The 17,976-nt window shown below is 43.7% G+C and overlaps 6 protein-coding genes across 6 annotated transcripts; 3 read left to right on the top strand and 3 right to left on the bottom strand.

Annotated features, from left to right (window-relative positions):
• Positions 1-153: 153 nt before the first annotated feature.
• Positions 154-2,037, bottom strand: PADG_08082 (uncharacterized protein; the record flags this gene model as incomplete). Its single annotated transcript, XM_010765162.1, has 2 exons — positions 154-1,777; positions 1,874-2,037. 2 exons carry the CDS (start codon positions 2,035-2,037, stop codon positions 154-156), a joined length of 1,788 nt encoding a protein of 595 aa, XP_010763464.1.
• Positions 2,038-3,808: 1,771 nt separating this feature from the next.
• On the top strand, positions 3,809-6,073 carry PADG_08083 (uncharacterized protein; the record flags this gene model as incomplete). Its single annotated transcript, XM_010765163.1, has 1 exon — positions 3,809-6,073. One exon carries the CDS (start codon positions 3,809-3,811, stop codon positions 6,071-6,073), a length of 2,265 nt encoding a protein of 754 aa, XP_010763465.1.
• A 629-nt stretch (positions 6,074-6,702) lies between these two features.
• PADG_08084 (uncharacterized protein) lies at positions 6,703-8,127 on the top strand (the record flags this gene model as incomplete). The annotated part of the gene is made up of 4 exons (XM_010765164.1): positions 6,703-6,889; positions 6,975-7,010; positions 7,090-7,936; positions 8,004-8,127. 4 exons carry the CDS (start codon positions 6,703-6,705, stop codon positions 8,125-8,127), a joined length of 1,194 nt encoding a protein of 397 aa, XP_010763466.1.
• Positions 8,128-8,402: 275 nt separating this feature from the next.
• PADG_08085 (ribonuclease HII) lies at positions 8,403-9,434 on the bottom strand (the record flags this gene model as incomplete). The annotated part of the gene is made up of 1 exon (XM_010765165.1): positions 8,403-9,434. One exon carries the CDS (start codon positions 9,432-9,434, stop codon positions 8,403-8,405), a length of 1,032 nt encoding a protein of 343 aa, XP_010763467.1.
• Positions 9,435-9,875: 441 nt separating this feature from the next.
• Positions 9,876-12,143, top strand: PADG_08086 (uncharacterized protein; the record flags this gene model as incomplete). The annotated part of the gene is made up of 5 exons (XM_010765134.1): positions 9,876-9,940; positions 10,044-10,201; positions 10,310-11,542; positions 11,607-11,855; positions 11,968-12,143. 5 exons carry the CDS (start codon positions 9,876-9,878, stop codon positions 12,141-12,143), a joined length of 1,881 nt encoding a protein of 626 aa, XP_010763436.1.
• A 3,517-nt stretch (positions 12,144-15,660) lies between these two features.
• Positions 15,661-16,438, bottom strand: PADG_08087 (proteasome component PRE3; the record flags this gene model as incomplete). Its single annotated transcript, XM_010765135.1, has 2 exons — positions 15,661-15,982; positions 16,164-16,438. 2 exons carry the CDS (start codon positions 16,436-16,438, stop codon positions 15,661-15,663), a joined length of 597 nt encoding a protein of 198 aa, XP_010763437.1.
• Between the last annotated feature and the right edge of the window lie 1,538 nt (positions 16,439-17,976).

The raw sequence follows: 17,976 nt of genomic DNA on the forward strand, positions 1-17,976 counted from the left end.
CATGAACCTAACCACCAGGGAAGTCTTGGCAATTCCAACAACCAATCTCTATATTTGGAAAAATAAGACGTCATTGGCGATGAACATGTAGAAATTTATCTCAATTCTTATATATATATATATATATATATATATAGTTATATATCTATACGCCTACGTGAAATCGTAACAACCAAGCAACTGCGTCCCCGCCTCCCTCTCATGGAGGACAACAACCTGCTCATCATCAAACCCTACCCACCCTCGCATGCGCGCCCATTTCAATTCCCTCGACATATCTTCAAGAGCCAACCCCAGTCCATCCCCGCGTCTCTCAATAGCCTCCGAAACTAACTCTAGATCCATTGACTGCCGCTGCTGCTTCTGATGGTGCGGTAGGCGCCGCTGTCGTTTCCAAGAATCGCTTTCATTCTCGAGTTCGTTTTCAGGGCTGATCTGAACACTGTCATCCCGCTGCAGCATTCTAGTTGAAGAATGCGCATGGGATGAGATCATATCTTCCAACTCCCAGATGCGTATTTCGCCGCCACAGGAACTCACAGACACGGCCTTGCCGCGGTCACTGACCTGTACACCGGACACGGAGGATGTGTGGCCCCAAAGCCTGCGACCGGCTTTAATCGTGAGAGAGTTGGAGGTGGACACAACCAGGTACATTGTTAACGTGTTGTCGGCATGGGACGTGAGTAGATAGGGATGGCAGTATGACAGTGATGTTGGTGCCTGGGTGTATGAGAGTGACGGCGACGCAGAGGAGGAGGTGACGGATCCGTTTTTGTCACTGTTGCCAGCTCTTTGCGATCGCGATTTGCCATTTACCCTTGCCATCAACGGGCTTAAGGGGTGGGCGCAAAATTGCGGATCTACCGTCGTCGCAAGTTGAGAGCCTAGACTCTCGCCATCTTGATTTAGCCGAAGCTCCTGGAGCCCAACTGACCACCCGCAACCGATGCGAGAGAAACTGTATGCTATGGATGCGACGATTTCAGTTGGTAATGACCGGATAGAGAGGGACAGTGGCGCAAAGACGTTGTTGGCTTTGAGGGACGCGATTAGTTTGGGTGACTTCGTGGCTTGCACCTCCTGCCCTTCTGGGTGGGGTTTGGAACAGAAACGATAGAGAGATAGGGTTTGATTCTGGGAGAGTGTAAGGAGGTACGAGGACGACGATGCGAGAGCGGTAATGGCCCCATTCGACGATGCAGGGTGTGAGAATTGAAAATCAAACCGTGTGCTATTGCAGCTCAGAAAATAGACGCTGTAGCTCCCATCTTCAAATCCAACAGTGACTTCGAAGTCGCCTTCCGCATCGTCCCGCGGCGCAACCGCAATCGAGGTGGGCGTGGAATCAGATCGCTCTTCTCCTTTTGTATCAAAGAGTGGCTGTTGAGCCAGGCATGATTTCGTATCCCTGGTAGTCCATGCGCGAAGCCCGTTACTCGCGTCCGCCGTAAATACCAGCGCCTTACAGAGCTTCACTAACACTGGCGGGACGAAAGGTTGTGCGACCTCAACTTCCGTGACTCGACAAGATCCCCTGGACCAGTTATGTCGCAGGCGATATTGTTTCTTCCAATCTGCATGCTCCAGATCTTTGGACGAGTTTTCATGACCAATCCACCTCGATGGCCTGGGGGTATAGCCGGCGGGTCTGGTGGAGAGGCCAGAGTCCTTGAGATGACGAATTCGACGGGCGCGAGGCCACACCCAGCGCGCATAGTATTTTTCCTTCCATAGCTCTGAATCGCCCGCGAGTCCATAGAATCGACGCGATAATCTAGATTGAATTTTTATGTGAGATTTTACTGAGGTATTATTGATACGGGGTTAAGCCAGGTTGATGGCGTATGTGGCGGAATGGTAATATCAATACCTCTGGCAAAGACTCAGTGACTGAGTGGGGAGAAAGCTCAAGATATGAAGTATGAGCTCGTCGCTCAATCTCGAAAGGAGATCTTGCTTGCTGGCATCATCTGGGCGCATCCGTTTCGCCAGCGGCATATCAGCTAGGAAACCGTCAGGGCCACGTTTCGACATCTCTGAGGCAGGAGATCCAATCCAAATAGTAGTTAAACCGACACAAAACACGTATGGTCATGTATATGGATATAGGGCATTACTGAGATAGATATATGGGAGGAGGAGAATCGGCTGCTCCCTTCTGCTTGAAGGTTCGTCATTGGGGGGCGGCTTGCTGATAACTAGTGATGGCTTATCGCCACGTGATAACGTGACTTCACCCTCCCAACACCCCAACTTAACGCTGCTATTCTCTGATCGGCAGCCAGTGAGTGCTCTTTAACCACTGGAATTGCGATCCCGTCTTTCATGCAATTATTTGGCACTGTCTAATCTTGGCACTGAATGGACTCTATTGTGAGCCATTGCTCTACGTTATCATGTAGACTATTCTAATCTTCCATGACGCCTCTTTCATGTAGAGGGGAATAGCTTCATGAAAATACCGACCCCCCCCCCCATGCCTGCGGATACCACATTGTTAAATCAGGGGAGTGAATCAATATCCGATTATGTTGAAGACGGATCGGGGTAGGTTCGATGTGACGAAATTGGCCCCCTGTCATTGTATGGGAACCCTTCCACGATGCGAAAAGAGACCATTAACTATCTCCATAGAACTCCTCTAGAGTTGCCGGACAAAATATGTAGACTGTACCAGAAGGCCGGCAGGATAACATGGCAGCTGGGTTTTGTTTTCCGGACAGAGTATAAGTTCCGCCTTGGATTTACTTGCTTCGTCAAAAGAACAGCCGGAGATGTCTTGAAAGAAGGGTGCGAACTCGATGTTTGAAAACCCATGAGGTCAGCTTCAGGCCATCATCGCTGCTGCGGTCAACACTGATGACATAGATCCCATGATGTAATAATGCTTCACCGGCACCTCCTCCGTCGATCTTGTCATGCGTCTACTTTATCCACGGTGCTCTTCCGCATTTCTTGAAACTTTTCCTTCCCAATGTAGCTCTCTAATCCTGCAACAAGCTCCTCTGCTGATGACTGTTCATTTTTTCCCGTTTGATGATGACATAACCCCGGGAAGTGGCAATGGGCTGTCTCTTATTCCATTTTTTGTTCGCTTTGGAGTAACTAATGATTCTGTCCTCGTTTGTTTGACGCTTCGCCCCTCACTTATGTAGCCCACTTGCGTAGTGTTCTATATAGTTAATAAGGTTACATTGATACCAGGGATGCTATAAGCCCCCGATGGAATGGACGATTATCGCTTCCGTTTAGGGGTCCGATTGGAAGACAGCTCAGGAAAAAGAAAATTGGATGCTTAGTTTGATATTCCTGAACCCCAGCGAAGCCGGAACTCAATCGATCAAGAAGAGTCGTTGCATTGCATAGGATAGTTTACTGCAGTAGCTTGCAGTGGCGGAATAATCCGTTTAAATTTTGGCCATCGCAAACTTTATGCGGCCAGGTTTGTTATCTCGGTATCAAATTAGAACTGTCCCTTGAGAAACACGTATTATGATTGCTTTGCAGCAATTGTGCACTGTGCTGTGGGATATAACTAATGCTCGGGACCGGGGCGTGGAGAGTCACGTTACCACTCACTAACTAGTCAGTGACCACGCGTTTTGGCGTGTTGGGCTTGTAGACATCAACGTCCATTGATGTTCTTGGCTTCTATATAAAATATGCACTTTTTGCAGTAGTCTATTTATATTAGTTTAAAAATTTACCCAGGGGTAAGCACTTTTCAACATTTCCTGACTTTGTGGGAGCTATGATTCTTGGTGTTTCTATTTCCTTTATCGTGAGGTCGTCTTAGAAAGTCCTGATGGAGGAACGCGATTTTTGCACCTTGGCTGAACAGGTCGGTCAACTGGTCAACCAATGTCGACAGTGGAAGCGAGGAAATGCGGAGCTTGAAGAAAAACTCAAGCACCGGGACTCACGTATAATAGCTCTGGAAACGGAGAATGCGGACCTAGAACGATATCTCGAAAATCTGGAGTCCAACGACGCAGTTGACGGTCTGGAAAAGAGACTCCTTGACAACAGACAACAATATGCTCCGAATATGGTCCTCCATGATTCAGTAGGGAAAGCTGAAAAGCCTGTCACTATTTCATACGAGCATTACGCGAGCCTTGCAAAGCGATATGAGCAGCTATTCCAAGAAAATGCCAGCCTGATCAAGTCCTTTTTCACTGTCAAGAGAAACCTGAAAAACTGTAAAGACAAAGTTTCTTCTTGGAATACCTGCTTTGAACGTGATTCATTTGACGTTCATGTTCGCGGAAAGAGAGTTGTTTTCCAGAGAGTCAATGAAATTACATCTCGTGTCCCACAAAACCAACGGCATCATGGGCAGGTGGAAGAGGCATCGACAACCGGTTTAGCTACGATTGGACCTGCGGATCAAACACCTGAACCTCGCCCGCATGAAATGGCTACGGGAATGGAGAGGATAGCCATTGGAATCTCTGATGGAGCGCTGGAGCCTGGCTCACCGCCTTTGCTTAGCTCAAACTCTCGAGCAAGAGGGATTCCTGAAGAGCTGACAAACCAGCATTCCCCTGGACCCACCTCCTCAGATATAACTCCGACTCAAACTCAGGACCCACGTTACGCTGATGAACCGTGTATGTTCCCTAGTTCTTCTCCATCTGTTAGTCCAATCTTCGTCTCAGAAAGGCCAGTGAGGGTGATCGCTCGGCGAAACTGTGAACGACCAGCGCCCAGTGCCGGCACGAAACCCCTCGAGGCGGGCAGTTTCACCAGATCTGTTGCCGTAAAGAGTGAACCTACCCCAAGAAGCCCGCTTCAAACAATTCAGGGGACGACTGATGATGATGATGATGACTGTCTGGATCCAAGCACTTGCGAGACAAATGACATTGACACTGGATCAACGAACCATACTACTCCTCCGCCACTTAAACCTCCAAGAACTAAGTTTGCTGTTTTGGAGGAGCGAGAGGCGGTCAAAGTAGAGCAAACTGATCTGGATGGACTCCAAATAATTGGGACCAAACGGCGCTTGGCTCTTCAGCCTGTGAATTGCAATATCTCCTCTATTCGACAATCACATGGATACACTAAAGACCAGGAAACCAAACGAAGCAGGTACAATCCCAGGGGTGCAGATGCAGTACATCTAGTGACAGAGGATGGTGAAGAAACGAGCCATTCGAAAACGAAAACTAGGCCCGTTACCGACCAGCTGCGGGAAAATGCAAGAATTAAGAACGGCATTTGTCCTACTACCAGTTGCCTGGAAGATCCCTTTCTGGGGGACCAGTCATGGTTTCGACCTGTGCTGAACTCCCCGTTTCGCATTCCTGAAACAATGGAAAAATTGCCTCTTGGAACTCCTAGCAAGGTGTCATCTAGCTCAGTTACACCTAGATGCTCTCGCCCGCAAACTGTGGAGAAGAGAAATTCATCAAGTCGACAACGCCCCCCACCGCCACCTCGGCGAAATTTACGTCGCCCTGCACCTCCTCAACCCCGAGATGACGATGAAATATCCCCCGAGAGCGAGCCCTTTCGAGCACGACCCCTCCATCGACTGGGATTTGAGCACTTCAGACTCAATCCGGAAAGAAACCAGGGACTCGATTATGCATTTGACGAAGTAGTTCGCAGGAAAGACCTGAGAAAATGCCTTCCGGGCTGTATTCGCCCAGAATGCTGTGGGAAAGGATTTCGCGCCATGGCGAAGCTGAAAGGGTTCGGCGAACTAACTGCGGACAAAAAAAAAGACTTGTCATGGGAGTATTTAGACCGGGAGGACAGAAACGTGCTTGATGAATACTTGGGAGATAATAAAGTTGTCTTAGAATCTATGACGAATAAGGAGCTGCAGGAGCTACTCCTTGATGCGCGAACGAGGCATCTTGCCAACCAGTTTGGCAAGCATAGATATGTCCATGAGCGAGCGCGTTCGCCTCCTGGGTTCTGGCGGACGGATATGCCAAGTACTCAAGAATTGGAGCGCGATTGGCAGGAGGCGAGGGAAGCAGAGCAGGAGAAGTTGGCAGAGCGCTATATGGAGGCCATGAGGCCTGGAGGATTGTGGAGGTTTGCTGATGAGTGATCTGGAGGATGTATAGATAGATGGATCTTCTTAGAGATTGCTTATCGGTTGATAAATGCTCTGTTCAATGCTGGGTAGTGTTTCTTCTATTTTATTTCTCTGAGAAAGCTGAACTCGATATATATTTATAGATACACTCTCCAGTTGGAGCTGATGGGATACTATTAGGGAGTATTTTAAAGCCAATTATGTACAGTACTTCGCTCTCATCGACGGGATTTTGAAATTGCGTATAACGCCAGTGTCATCGGCAAAATACCAGTTTGTGTCTAATCTGCAGCGTGGAGAAGCTAAAACTTTCAGCAGAAAATATTCAAGAAATCAGTTGCTTACTCTAAGGTAAAACTATAGAATCATAAAACGAGTACAAATCTTTGTTGAGTTGTTTCATCGAGACATTTTTCCGTTTATACTCCGCATTGAAATGCCATTGATATTAGACTTCGGCGTTGTTCACCATCACGAGGTTCCGAATTGCCTCGGCACAGAGGAACTTGCCCCAAGCAATTGACTTCGGATCACGTGAATATGATGTCTTTTGTATCTCCAACGCTCTATCTTACATCATTCCAACAACCCACAACAACCGCTGTTAATATAGGTGTACCTTTTATTTGGTAGACATGACAATGTCTACCTTGGGATCCCCTCATCATATCGAGACGGAGTCTTCAAAGAAGACTAGGAATCAGTTGTCATCAGCGTCATCCAAACCCGCGAAGCTGTTGGAGGTGTATGAGGAGTTTGTAGCTAAGAACTCAAATACCGTTAGCCAGATCGAGTCTGGATTGAGGTCTCTGACGTATATTATTCCCGGTAGGGATGCTTTATCGCTTCTCTTGCGCAGCGCATACAAATAGACTCTTTGTCAACGTCAGCTAACCAGTTTTCTTCTCACCAGGACGATTTCGAGAGTCTGAATTAGCTTCCGAGTCGCGTAAGTCTGCCAATATCCAAAAAATCTACGGAGCACGTTCACACGATCTATGAGCGCATTTAACGATAGGTTTACGCAGTCCATTCTGGAGTTCAACTTCTTTCTCTTTATCATGATTCCCTTGTCTCACGTGTCATTTCTCGGCTTCCTGCCGCCATCCCTCGTCCTAACCCTACACCCCATTCGCGATATACCAAATATTGGTCTGTGCGCTCCGCACTCTACCGGCGGGTAGCCTTGACTTTACAGATGGTCCAATACACGGAGTTACTCTGGGAAATGATAGCGCGACGACGAGGAGAGAAAATCCGCTGGCGTGTAGTTGTGTTTATCGAAGGCATCAAAACAATATGCCGACTAATGTTGCTTAGATTAACCAATTCTAGACCCCTGGTTAGCCCTCCTCTGCCCGAAAGGGAAGTCGATCCAAGGAGTCCTGAAGAAGAGAAGGAAAGAAACCCTTGGGATGACACAGAGGCGCCTCCTAGTGAAGCAGGATCTGTCGCCGACCTAAGTTGGACGATGCCTAGAACTGGCCTGTCGCTACCATCTTTGCCGGATGTCAGCAACATATCGAATTACCTAATATCCAGAGTCCTTACTGCAGACGACATCAAGCCTCCCAAAAGCCTCCTGCATCGGGTTACCGGGCAGGGTCAGCTTGCGGAGGTGTTGTACATCCTTCGACCACTCATTTACGCCCTGGCATTGCAGAAGTGGAGAGGTAAGAAGAAGAGCTGGACGCCATGGCTTATTGGCTTTGGCATGGAATACGGATGCAGACAACTGGCCAACAAGGACTTCCGGGAAAGAGTCGCAGGTGGGTTGCGGGGGCTGACCGCTCTAGAGAGAGAGGAGTTGCGGAAACGAGGTTGGGCAATGGGTTGGTGGGCAATGAGGGGCGCATTCTACGAGAATATTACAAAGTATGTTTGGCATTTTCATCGAGTTGGTTTCATCCAATGGCATATTGAAACTAACATTGTTGTGTAGGGTTTGGTTGCAACGATTCATTCGAAAACTTGAAGGCAAGCCATTACTTGGATTAATTGGCGGTATCGTTGAAGATTATGAGTACCTCTGGGACAACTACTATTTCTCAACTGCCACTCTCTGATCAGAGAAACCTTGTTCATTTGTGTCTGTTTGCTTTCTTAGCCTCCCAGCGTTGTGTTATTGTATATATTATTTCCCCTTTTCTATTTTAAATGTGTTTCGAGGGACTGGGATATCTGTATATCATAGGGAACTATTGTAAAGAGCCGGCTAGATGCATAAGGTTTAACAACGGCAAGGCATCGCTGGGTTGCTTTGAAGTTTTCAATTTCACTATCACCATTATATAGTTATTTGCAGCGATCATAATAGTCTATTATATACGTCTTTTAAATTTCAGAATACCTCCTGAAGTCTTTGACCGTACCAATCTCGTAACTCATCGGCTTTTTCATTAGATCCAGCTCCACTCCTGGAAAACGAGAAGAAGTCTGTTAATAGTTGAGCTTCGACGTCTTCATCAACCGGCCAGTCCACTTTGATACCTCTATTCGATTCAAGAAGTTCTCTTGCAGTTCCCCAGCTAAATCTGCATTCATTTCCCCACCCAAAAAGCGAGTCCATGTCGTTTTTCAACCATCCAACACATTTGGAATCTGATGGATAGCCGCTACCCCAGCCATCTGCTGCGCCTTCTTGCTCCATCGCACCGCGCTGCTTCACTAAAGCCTCATAACAAAGTTCCAGAGCCACATCCCTGGTAACTTTGGCGCATACACTTGCAGCGCTGACAGAGGGATAAAGCGAGTCTGCCTTTTTGGTCACGGTAATTTTTAGCGCGGGGAATATCCGCTTTAACTTCTTCTGGTATGTTTCTGGATTCCCAACTGTATCAATGTATACCTCTTTCACATTAACCCCCATCTTCTCTACGATACAAATAATAAGTTCAATAGTTGCGTCCATGGCCTGAGCATTCAAGTTGTAATTTCCCGTTCCTGATCGAAGCATGCCTGTACTTATATCTCGAGCAGACATCACCTTCACCCCCCAGCCGCAAGATGTGTTTAGAGAATGGTCTGGGGTACAAAGAAGGCGCATGAGATTTGTGCGGACAGCGGGAGTGAGAACTTTGCTGTCATCAAAGTGGTGTTCTTCGGCTAGGAGGGAGTGATGGAGTGAGAGTGGGAGGTAGAATGCGCTGTAAACCATTGGACCCAGAACCGGACCCCTGCCGGCTTCGTCAACACCCAGAACACATGGTGTAGGCTCCATGGAGCCATCTAGGGTTTCCGTGAGCGTTGATGGAGTTATAGCTGGTGGACATGGAGAGTAATGGGCATATGAGTCTCCAGAAAGGAGAGTAGCCGGGTGAATTGATGGCGGTATGAACCGTACATTGCTATCCGAGGATTCTTGTTTATCCATTGAGAGAGGCAGTTAATAGTCGATGTTTACTTTGGTGAGTAGTTTGAGACTGTGGGAACTGAGGGTAATCTAGATATATATATATGGTTGAACTGTTGGTTTGTGAAGTGTTCAAGTTGTTGTGATTTTAATCTTGATGTTTAGCCCAATTCAATTTGGCAGGAAGACGTGACGTTGCTTAGCTAAGACGCGTCGGCACAGACTGGGTTTAGCGCGGTTCCGCTCGCGTTGATACAACTGCGGTATTTGCAAGTTACTGGCATCGAGACGTCAACTGCTCAAGGAAAGATATCCTCATAGCCAACGCGGACGGCATCCTTTGACTGTCGCTGTCGAATACGGGGAGTACGGCTTGTTTGGAATAACCACGAACCCACCGTCAATGTGGCATGTCGGGCTGATCGTGAACCCTAATAATCAACAAACTATACCGCTCTTACGATGGCTCCTAGAGGACCTACAAAGAGTCGCGATTTCGACTATTCCAATGTGGGGAAGGCTGGAAGGTAATTTCTTTATATCTGAGATATAAATGTGGTTTCTCAAATTTGAAGTTATTCGCAATTTCACATAGATGGTATGGTAACTAATTCGATATTACTTCTCTAGACGCACTGGTATCACCCTAAAGGAAGGGAAGCTAGATGAACATGGCATGGAAGAGATTGACGGGATGTTCTCCTCGCCGGAGAAATCGTCCTTTAGAATTAATGGCAATGGCTTTGCAAATGATACGTTGAATTCGGATGACATGGAAACCGGCGATAGTAGGTTCTGTTCGATTTATACTTCACACGATTTTTCTACCACCGTCGCTTCGGCCAATAATGCTGGATGTGAAAAGGCAGGATTGCTTAAGTTCATTGCGATTCTAGGTAGCATCCCAGAACCAGCGGACGTGCTTTCAGGTCGACGTAGTCACCGAAATCCCTTCGTTTTGCCTCCTCGCTCGCGATCCCCGATAAAGACTTTAATGTCTGGCTCCCCGCGCAGAACCCCGGGGATTCGTTCGTCCTCCGTTCCGCAGCAGGCACAGTCCTCCAGTCCTCTCTCTGCACGGACCACTGCCAAAAGAACTCTTGATTTTTCGCATACTCAAGCATCAACCAAGTCGCCCCTGGGAACTTCCGTGGAAGTTGACGAGCCTGCCGACTTCTCTGATAATGGTAATCACCTCATGGAGGACGATGAGGAAGAGATGGAGGAGACGCACTTTGTCGAGTCTCACGGGGATTATCACGAAAGCTACGAAAAAGCAGACGGAGGTTTACCAGAGGACCAAAGTTCGGATGATAGCGATGACAATGTGAATAACGCTCCGGACGAAGATCTTGAAGAAGATGTCAATTCGCCCTCGATAGTTGCGAAAACCACAGGTCGAGAGAGGAAGCGCAAGAATGTTTCCGACCACCCAGTCAACGCTAACCCTTCTGGACAGACACATCGGCAACCTACTGTGGAATCAAATACGGCCCCTGATTCTGCAGATAAACCTGCACCAAAGCGGCGAGGAAGAAAACCGAAAGTAGCAGCTCCGGAAGTATACCATGATTCTGCTGAGGAGGCAGAAAGTTCTAGAGCACCGAAGAGAGCAAACAAGACTGGGTCATACGGACGATCAAATCTACAGATGTCGGTTGAACAGGAGGAAGAGCTAAATTCAGTGGTAAAGAACATCACCAAGCGAAGCGGGACCTTGAAGAACCGAAGTCTATATATTCTCAAAAGAGAAACACCTTCAGATCAGTCTGCACAGCATACCCGCTCTGGTCGGATATCTGTCCGACCTCTGGCGTATTGGCGCAACGAACGATGCGTATACGGAGATGGGACTGCGGAAGTCGGTCAACGCTTTCCCTTGTCAACCATCAAAGAAATTATTAGAACGGAAGAAATGGACACCAGGATGGATAAGAAGGGTAAAAAATCGACTAGGAAGGGATCCAAATCCAAATCCAAATCGAAGAGATCTAGGGACGACCCATCTGATGATGACGATGATATAGACAACGCTGAGCCGTGGGAAACAGAGCAGGGTGTATTCTACGGCCCAGTTAAGAAGTGGGACCCAGTAACCCAAAGTGCCACACAGGAAGAAGAGATGATAGGTATGTTTCCACTTTTGAGCAATAGGTATTAATTGGAAGCTGTTTTTGCTGATTATTGAAGCAGATATTGCCTTTGCCCCTTCCGCAATTGAGACGCACGAAGTAAAGGATTCGACATTCCGCTTCGCCAAAATTCTCAACAACTTCTTCCTTGGGTCTGGGTTTGTTGACATGCCTCCCGGCGCCGTCAAGAGACAAAAGAACTCTAAGAAAATGCACATGGTTTTTTTCGTCTATCATGGCCGAATACGGGTTGACGTGTCAGGCCTTCAATTCAGCGCCGGAAAGGGATGCGTTTTTCAAGTTCCTCGAGGTTAGTTCTAACTATTTGTTTCCCCTTTTCTCAGTCCCTCCGTTTACTCGCTGCCCTTGTTGAGGATATTTGTTACGATATGATAATAACAGTTGTCCTTTGGAGATTACAGGAAATAATTACAGTTTTTCCAACGATTATGACAAGTCTGCGGCCATTTTCTTTACTCAGGGGTGTGTGCCTGTGGAGAAGGAGGTTCCTGTTGAGAGTGTCGAGCCTTCTGAACCCCCAGAAGTAGCCGCGAAGGTACCACCTGGTAAAAAGAGAGGTAGACCTAAGCAGGCCTGAGCTACAAGGGTGATGTTTCTATAGTCATCGATTTATTGATTGGCGAGTATATTAAGGGATGCGAGGTTCCTCCTTTATTAAGTGAGTTTACTGCAGGTCACTCTCTCTTCTTTTAGTTTCCAGTTTTCAGCTGCAGTTTTATACCCGGCGCATTGGGTGGCAGCGTGTTAGGTTCTTGGTGCATTTCGGCGGATTACTTGATATTTCTATCTCATGCTGGTTGAAAGGAGGGCTATCTCAGAAGAGAATAATTCCGTGTTTTCTTGTTTCAAATTTTAAAGGGATTAGGACATGTTATATTCTAATGAGAACGCCTTTATTTCCCACGTAGCATGTGCAGAGAGTGTATTGGCTTATTATTCCCCGCATACATCTAGATATTTCATTGCGCCTATGTTGCCACCAAGCTTGACAATCAGCAGACCAACGTACTTGGAAAGGATTGACTACTCATACAAACTAGAGTAGTCTCAGACTATATTCAGTAATACATCTATTAGTGGATATAGAAAAATAATAAATCTATATAAACTCAATATTACATTTCTATAAATAAAAGTATATATTTAATAATTGAACCATTTAGAAAATAAAAAACTATATATACATTTCTACAAAGAAAGCATAAAGCTAAAACTTATACTATTCATTATGATATAATTTCCCCATTAAGCAAAATTCCTCATCAAGTGAAAGATTAAATTAAATAATTTCAATTTCCTAACTCATCCACTTCAATGCACAATTATATCATCAATTTCTAATAAAAAAGCAAGAAACTCTATAGAAATAGAGGGAAGAATTGAACTTGTGATATCTGCTATTAAGAAGTAAGAAATAATCTCAACTGCTGAAGATGCATACTTATTCAATGTTCTCTACACTACTTTATATCATCAACTAAAGAACTGGTCTGCACATATGAATTTACATGCAAAATTTAACTAAGATGATAGAGGCTGAAGAGAATCTGATAGTTGAATGAGTGCTAGATTTATCTAAATAAGAATTATCTTCTCAGTCAGTCTTTATAGAGAATATAATCAATCATCTTCTTACTTAATGATAATTCATCTTTACCTCTCACTGTATTGACAAGAACTGGATTTTCAAGACTGATTAAACACTATACAAAGCTTTAATGTCACTATATCAGATGCTATAATCATGAGCAAATAAAATATGAGAATATTAAAGTTACTTAGAATTTATTTAAGATTCTAGAGAATATTTTGACAAAAGTATGAAATTCAGACTAAAAATATATATAATTTTAATAACACTGACTTTGCAATAAGAATATGTATCATCATTAAAATCATTACTAGTACTAAGTGCTATGATCAGACAAAGCTGCTATAGTCTAAGAATTGTGAATAAGTTATTATAATCAAGTTTATCAATATATTAGACTGAGTTCTATCTTCATACATTATTCTGAAAGCTAAGAATCTTCAAAAAAGCTAATTTGAGACTTATCAAATGACTGAAGATTTGATGTTAATGTCAATAACTGAACTATAGATGCAATAAAGATGAAATGACTTACTAAAGTGTTTATCTCTACTGTCAATTCATATAGAATTGATACTTATATTATACTTATTTTAAATAAATATAGCAGTTATTTTATTTTGAAATTTGATTAATTTTGTAAAAATAATAAGATTATTTCTCTCTATATATCAGTATATTCATATTATCTTCTATAGTCTATGAATATTAATATTTTTACTGTTTTAAAATAGTATATGAAGACTTGATAAAATAATATATATAGTTTAAATTCAATACTATTAAGAAAAACAACTTTTTAAATATTTATTCTACAATATACACAGAGGTCTTTAAGACTCAGAATGTTTAAAGTGACTTTATAACTACTGAAATAGTCTTATTTGAATCTGATTAGATTGTTCAACAACTAGATATTCAGCTTTAAACTTTTACTCTCTCAAGTAGTTAATTCAATAACTCATAGTCATTTTGAATACTTCAAACACTTAGCAATTCATAGTAATTATATAGACAAGCAGATAAGATCAAGAATTTTATGAGACAAAGTTTTGAAAATTCCTCTTATAGCTTGATAGAAGGGCTTGATTAAATTATCAAGATCTGTAAATATGAAATAATCAATATTACTATTATGAAAAAGTAATATTAGAATATATTTAATATTAATAAGATTGCAAAGCAAAAATAAAAGAGATCTAATTATCAGATTCAATCTAAAAAAGGTCTAACTAGACAAGAAGCTTAGAATTTTATTTTTTCATTTACTAAGTCTGTTGAACAGTTTGTTATTTAACTTTATAAGCCTCATTGGCAAGCTTTTGTCTGCACTCAGAAGCTTCACAATGATGCAACAACTGCAATTTATTTGATTATAAAAGAATAAAATATTCTAATCCTAGTATCAATTAAATTAAATTAATTAATTATTATTGAATATAGATATTTTAAATTAAAATCTAGCTAATTGAGCTATAGTTATATAATCTTTCACTTAATGAGGAATTTCACTCAGCGGGGAATAAAATTAATTATAGTTATAGATTAGAAGAATCATATGATAGTAACTTCTTTTCAACTAGAGTATGAAAACACATTGAAAGTAGATCAATAAGAACATAATATATCAATAATTGCTGAAAAAAATATTCTTTAGTGAGAAATATACTATGATTAGCTTTCTTCTCTTACTTCACTCACTCTCTAAATGATTTAAACATAATAGTTTATCTAAACATAATAGATACCTCTCAGATAGACGTATATACTTTGAAGGTTATAATATATCTCTTGAACCTCAACTAAAACATACTATGAAATAAAAGCTTCAATAGATAGTAAGTTCAGAAAGCATGTTGAGCAGTTAAAAGCTTCAACACTTTTTTCTGTAAAGACTGACCGTGGCTTAACTTATGAATAAAAGTGCATCTTAATATTAAATGATCAACTGTAATTGAACTGCATATATTATACGGCAGAGGACCTGTATTGCAGAAGTTAGCTTGGAAAAAGTCAATCTGAAGCGTTTGGTGAATTATCATTCTGCTCATTAGACTGGCTCAGAAACAGTGATGTTTCATGATCAGAAAGGTCTCAAACCTCCAAGTTTATATAAAATGAGTAACGGATTTAGCTTGTAAGATTGGCTTTAAAAAAGGTAGAACTTTAGCAAATAAGTTAACTAAGATATAAATCTTCGTACTAAGTTTCAAAGCACAAGGCATTGAACCTTCTGAACAAAATCTGTGCAGAAAGTAGTAATGCTGATGATATCAATGTATTTATTTTGCATTGACCAATTTGCTGTTGCTGCTTTACTTTAATAATGCATATCAGTTCTGAAAGCTCTGGGGCAGGGAAGGGACCTAAAAAGGGGGAAATAATTTATACCTATACAGATTTTAACAGTCATATTCTATGGATGAATATTAGAGTAATTAGGAATCGCTACAGCGGAAGTGTAAAAGGGCAATCATGGCACTGAGGCTTATATTTTTACTCACTATTTCGGACCTGGCCCTGTATATCTATTATCCGGGAGGTAGAGATGTCGCACCGCACCCTTTGCTGTCAACACCACCATCCGGATCACACCACCGGAGCTGCCATCCCATTTTATCGCTTCCTGCAAGGAATTCTTCACGAACTCGATACCTTCCTCCTCTGTCATCCCTTCCCGCCAGTTTGCATCGCAGTATCCGTAAATGTAAGTCGACCCGGAGCCTCCGATGGCATATGATTGTTTGTGAAGCGAACCACCTAGTGGTATTGAGTACACTTGACCTCCATGTCGTTGGTCATAACCTGCAATAATGATCCCTGCGCTGTTTGCGTAAATAGAGTCAATTAGCATGGATAAGTTTAGTTATAATATACAAGGGAGGAAGTCAAAAAAGAAGAAAGAAAGAAAGAAAAGAAAGAAAGAAAGAAGAAAGAAAACTGGTGAGGCTGAAAGCTAATGAATACAGCAAAGTGATTGTCAGCAGCAGGTAGATATTTGCTCACCGTAGCATATCCTTATTGTCATAGCACAGTTCCTGGAACAGCGCAGCAGCTGTTTGGGTCGTTGGAGGTTCTTTGTTCACTATGCCATACATTCCCAGGTGATAATGCACGATATCAGCAACGGCCTGTGTATCCGCAGCAGAACCTGAGCGACAACACCAAATGGTATCATGGACCTGAGTCAATTTGTCTGTGACCCGATTGGCAATATATGCTCCAGTGGTTGTGCGACTATCGGCTCCAAGAATAACGCCATCCTTGAAGTTGATTGCCATGCTGTTGCCCATCGAAGGTTAAAATTACGGGGCTCCAAGGTGCAGATGCGTATGGGATATGGGGTAGAAGGAATTAGGAGGGAAAAAAAGAGGAGGATTGATTATTCTCACATGGAGGTACCAAGACTATTGCGCATGACGAAGGTTAGTTAGTTGGTGGTTCAACAAAAGAGACACACTTGAAGAACTCTTTCATAGCCCCATACTTGACTTCTCCCTTCTTGAGGTGGTTCATATCTATATGGATACCATCTACGCAGGGTTGTTAGTTCAATAAAACCCAGCATTAATCCTGATTCAGTATCAACGGACCTTCGCCTAAAGCCCCAGTAACACCATGAGCGACCATATTTATGGTAGAGAACAGAGGATGTGTGGTAGCTATCGAAGCTAGATTGGGATGGGGAGGGACGCGAATACAAAACAGCACAGCAGCAGGGAATGGTAATGCAGAGTGGGGGTGAGCAAGGAGACAAATTGGTTGACAGCAGCTCGAATGAATGAAATGAATGAAGTTGCTTGAATTTGCTTGAAGTTGCTTGAAGCTGATTAGAGGTAGCTAATTGACTTGGAGTTGAAGATGGGGTTGTTAATAAGTCTGCGATGAGTTTAGTTAAACTAAGTTGAACTCACGTTTCTGCTTGAACTGCCGGGTCTTAGCATCACATGACCAAATGATGCTGCACGGCTCAAGCTTCAACTTCCGAGCCTCCACTCAAACGTACGATCTGCCCTATGGCAACCGACCCACGGGCTCTGCCGGTGTAGCAATACGCAACCCATTTTGCCTCATTTGTAAGATAGCTACTAGATAGGTAGTCGCCTACGGGCGTAGCTCTACCCGCCCTATAGTTCGACGCGGACCCTACTAGATCACGTGCCCTTAAGACACGTGGACTAACCGGGCGTTAAATAATAACACACACACACACACACACACACACAAAAAACTATGAAAATGTCTTAATCAATCTTGATCACATCCCTATAAGCTCTCTCCCATCCCCTCAGGCAGCAAGTCTGATGGTGTGCCGACGCAGCGCTGCCAGCGCGCCCGGCCCCCCAACAACACTGAACGCGTCCTGAGCCTTGATGTGCATCTGCTCCCCAATACACTGACCACCCAAGAGACTCCATCTCTCCACCCCAATCGCCTGCCACACACATGAACTGAATGACATGGAGCCTCCAAGCTCCCCTACACCAGCAGACAGCTCAAAGAGCATAAATGTCACACCAATACATCTCAACCTATGTGGCCTGATGGCTAGTAATCTCCTAGCTGCCCATGAGGCTGAGGCACAGAAATCCTATGCAGAAGCACTAGCTGCTGCAAATATGTTTGATCAGATTGAAGAAGACTTAGATGACATGAAGGCAAAAGACCTATCAAGAGCACTGGCCCTTGGAGCTGTCATGAAGGCATTAGTCAAGAACTGGTACAATAAAAGTCTAGAAACAGCTAAGCAGTCTACCACAATCAAGCCTATTAACTCCACTGGTGCAAATGATGCAAGAGCTTCTATTTATGCAAAGAC

Source organism: Paracoccidioides brasiliensis, assembly GCF_000150735.1.
Source record: "Paracoccidioides brasiliensis Pb18 unplaced genomic scaffold supercont2.14, whole genome shotgun sequence".
Lineage (NCBI taxonomy): Eukaryota > Fungi > Ascomycota > Eurotiomycetes > Onygenales > Ajellomycetaceae > Paracoccidioides > Paracoccidioides brasiliensis.